The sequence below is a fragment of the Belonocnema kinseyi genome, chromosome 7 (genome assembly GCF_010883055.1).
Source record: "Belonocnema kinseyi isolate 2016_QV_RU_SX_M_011 chromosome 7, B_treatae_v1, whole genome shotgun sequence".
Lineage (NCBI taxonomy): Eukaryota > Metazoa > Arthropoda > Insecta > Hymenoptera > Cynipidae > Belonocnema > Belonocnema kinseyi.
This window is the reverse complement of record NC_046663.1, coordinates 106,764,433-106,767,486: the sequence shown is the minus strand read 5'-3', so window position 1 is coordinate 106,767,486 and position 3,054 is coordinate 106,764,433. Positions and strand designations below refer to the sequence as shown.

Below are 3,054 nucleotides of genomic sequence, written 5' to 3'. Positions count from 1 at the left end.
AGACTCGAAAAGCTTTGGAAAATGGTTCACAAAAAAAAAATAGGCACGAAAAATCACGTTTTTTTTTTGTTTAAACTGCATTTTGGGATAATAAGAAAATTTATTGAGAAATTTCATTGGCACCATCGGAAAGAGGAGATCTTAAGCAATAAAAATATATGTGTCTCAATTTTTTCTAGTGTCGAATAGTCTTAGTTATTGGCCGTTGAAAAGCAGTGTACCGGTAGTGGCGTTTTGGCCGTTTAAGGGTTAAGCATATTAAAATTGAAGCCGCATTCAAAAACATTTGGTTGGTTTGACTCACGTCTCAGATGGTAATTCTCAAGACGCGTTTATAGATTCCACGTAATTCTGTGAATTTGCTGGCAGCGGGTTTAAAATAGACATGTAGAAATTGATTATACTTTTTTTTTTAACTCGTGCTTGACTTTTTTCTTCCTATTCTTATATAGGAACAATGAAGAAAACGGAAAAATATCCGAGTTGCATTTTAAGGAAATTAAATTTTTATTATTGAGAATAAGAATACTGGAAATGATAATAGATTTGTAGTGTGATATCATACCGTTTTTTTATATTCATGTTCATTTCTACCAGAAATAATTGACATTTTTGTTGACAATAAAGAAATACCAAAAAGAAATAAGAATTGGAAAAGAATATCTTATACTTTATAGATAGGTACATAATGTTAAAATCTTATAAGAGCATTCAATATACAAATAAATCTATGTATCTATCTATATCTTACATACAATTTTGATTCTAAAAAATATTTCCTTTTTGTAATAAACAATGTAATACATAAATTATTATATTGGTTGAAATCATGCCACTTTTATTATAGGTTGAAGTTGTATGTAATTTTTTCAAAACTTAAATTACAAAAGTAATTGTATTTGAAAGGGCAACTTTTCTTTAAAAGAAAGCCGTTATTTATCAAAAGTAATTCGTTTATTAATATTGTTATCGAAGTAAGTGAAAGGGTAATATTATATTATAGCGCATGTCTCGCCCCTAGGAATTTTGATTGTAGAAATTCATCAATTTTTCCATGCATGTTTAAAAAACAAAAACATAAATTACAAAACTGTAGAAATGATTTTGTTTTTTGAAAACAAAATTTAATGTTTCATTTTATCATCTATACAAGTACCTTATGAATCTTGAAAATTCTAATTTAAAATAATTTTCAATTTGAAATAAGTCGAAAATTTTTGGTTAACCATATGATTTAATAGCATTGAATAAATTTGGGTCTTCAAATTGAAAATACCTTAGAAATAGTTTTGGTTAACTAAAAAGAATAATTACAGGTTGAAATAAAACCAAAACAATTTTTACAGTTCTTTAAATTATGTTTTTAAAAATTACCAAGCTATTTCTAATTTTTTTTAAAGGTATGAAAAAGTTGACCAGAATTTTTTAACAAAAATCAGCTTTCGTTCATTAAAATGCGCTGGTTTGGGTTAATTATTTTTGGTTTAAAATGCATATGAGACTTAAGCTAAGACGACCGGTTCCAAATCTTTTCAATCTATTATTTTTTAATATTGTAAATATTAAATGAACTAAAATTCTAATGTCTTTACACTTTAAAGTTTTTCGTGTTTAATGATTTGTAATATGACTTCAAAGATAATAAAGTGAAACGCAATCAAATTCTATTTAACGCAATTTTAATGACTACATAAATTTGAACACTATGGGGCTTGGCTAATTTCAAATTAAAGCAAATTTTGAGTCTGAATTTATTGTGAACAAATTTAATTCAAATTCTAATAACAATAAAATAGATTTAAAAATTTACCGTCTTAAAGAAATTAAATTTTTGATTTGAAGGCATTGGTAATTCCATAACAGAAGTTATTCAAAATCTTATCACTAAGAAATTATAAGAAACAAGTCATTTCTGGGAAATCGAATTCTCCAAAAAATTGAGAATTTTAATAATCCATTTATGAGCTTGTCGATTAACCATTTAAAATTGGATTATTTTATTATGTGAAATATTAAACTTTGATAGTAAAATGCAGTTTGATAATAAAATGCCTTATCATCAAAGAATATAATTTTTAATTAAAAACGTTGAACTTACAGGACTGCAGTACCATCTGGAATCTGAGGCACCCTCGTCAGTTTTTGAAGAGTACACCTGACCGTATCCAGTAAACAGCTACATTTATTAGGACACTGTATTCTAGATCTTTCTTGTGGTCCTCCAAAATCTTGGAAAAAAAATCCAGGGATCCCAAACCAAAGGACAATAAGTAGAAAGTATTTCCTCATTATTTTGCAAAGTGGGAACTCTTCGGACCCAAATGAAGATCAAAGACCTCTTTAGGGTCCACAGGCTTCTTTAGTTACTTCAGTTTCCTCAAGCTTTTCTTCTTTCTATAGAACTAGATCTTTCAAAACACTGTTTTTTGATGTTTAACAGCATATGATGTATACCTTCTCATTACTGATTAGCTCAAACTATCTTGGCAATCATCCCGCCGGCTGTCATTCTTTTATTTTTGATCCTTCTTGAGATATATCTTGAGAAGCAGATCCAGCGGCATTGAAGAATCACTACACTATATTCTCCATCTTCAGCGTCTTTGCTGACTGACACCAGAATATTCGATTAATATTGGATTGACTTAACAAAGTACACTGAGTTCGTCGTCGTCTTTTCTGGGCGACTGGTACCTACACGAAATCGACTATTGAGTTTACGAACTTTGTTTATTTCCCTTTCAGCGCGAATCTCAGCTCACGAAACTGACACAGACCTTCCCTTTCGGTAGAGTGCCTCCGGCAGTTGTGAATTCTTGGCAGTCCTCCCACTCGTATGAACTTAAAACACATGTGATTGCATGTGTGTGTCTGTATGTGTCATCACAAACGAGATGCTTTACCGGCTTTCTGCACTTGTGTGATTTGAGATTGAAAGAGGGGTTCGCTGAGCAATGTGGGAGCAGAGTGCATAAGATAGGAAGAAAGTTGATTGTGGAAGCGAAGCGTAGGTGTAGGACGAGTTTTCTTCATATCTAGATAAAAAAACAGGAT

General features: G+C 30.4%; 1 protein-coding gene across 1 annotated transcript in view; it reads right to left on the bottom strand.

Moving 5' to 3' along the window:
* The window catches only part of LOC117175995 (peroxidasin), a 9,579-nt gene extending 6,764 nt beyond the window's left edge, over positions 1-2,815 (bottom strand). The window contains exon 1 of the mRNA XM_033365917.1: positions 2,099-2,815. Within this exon, the coding sequence (XP_033221808.1) occupies positions 2,099-2,289 (191 nt within the window). The 5' untranslated portion in view covers positions 2,290-2,815. The remainder of the gene's footprint in view (positions 1-2,098) is intronic.
* Between the last annotated feature and the right edge of the window lie 239 nt (positions 2,816-3,054).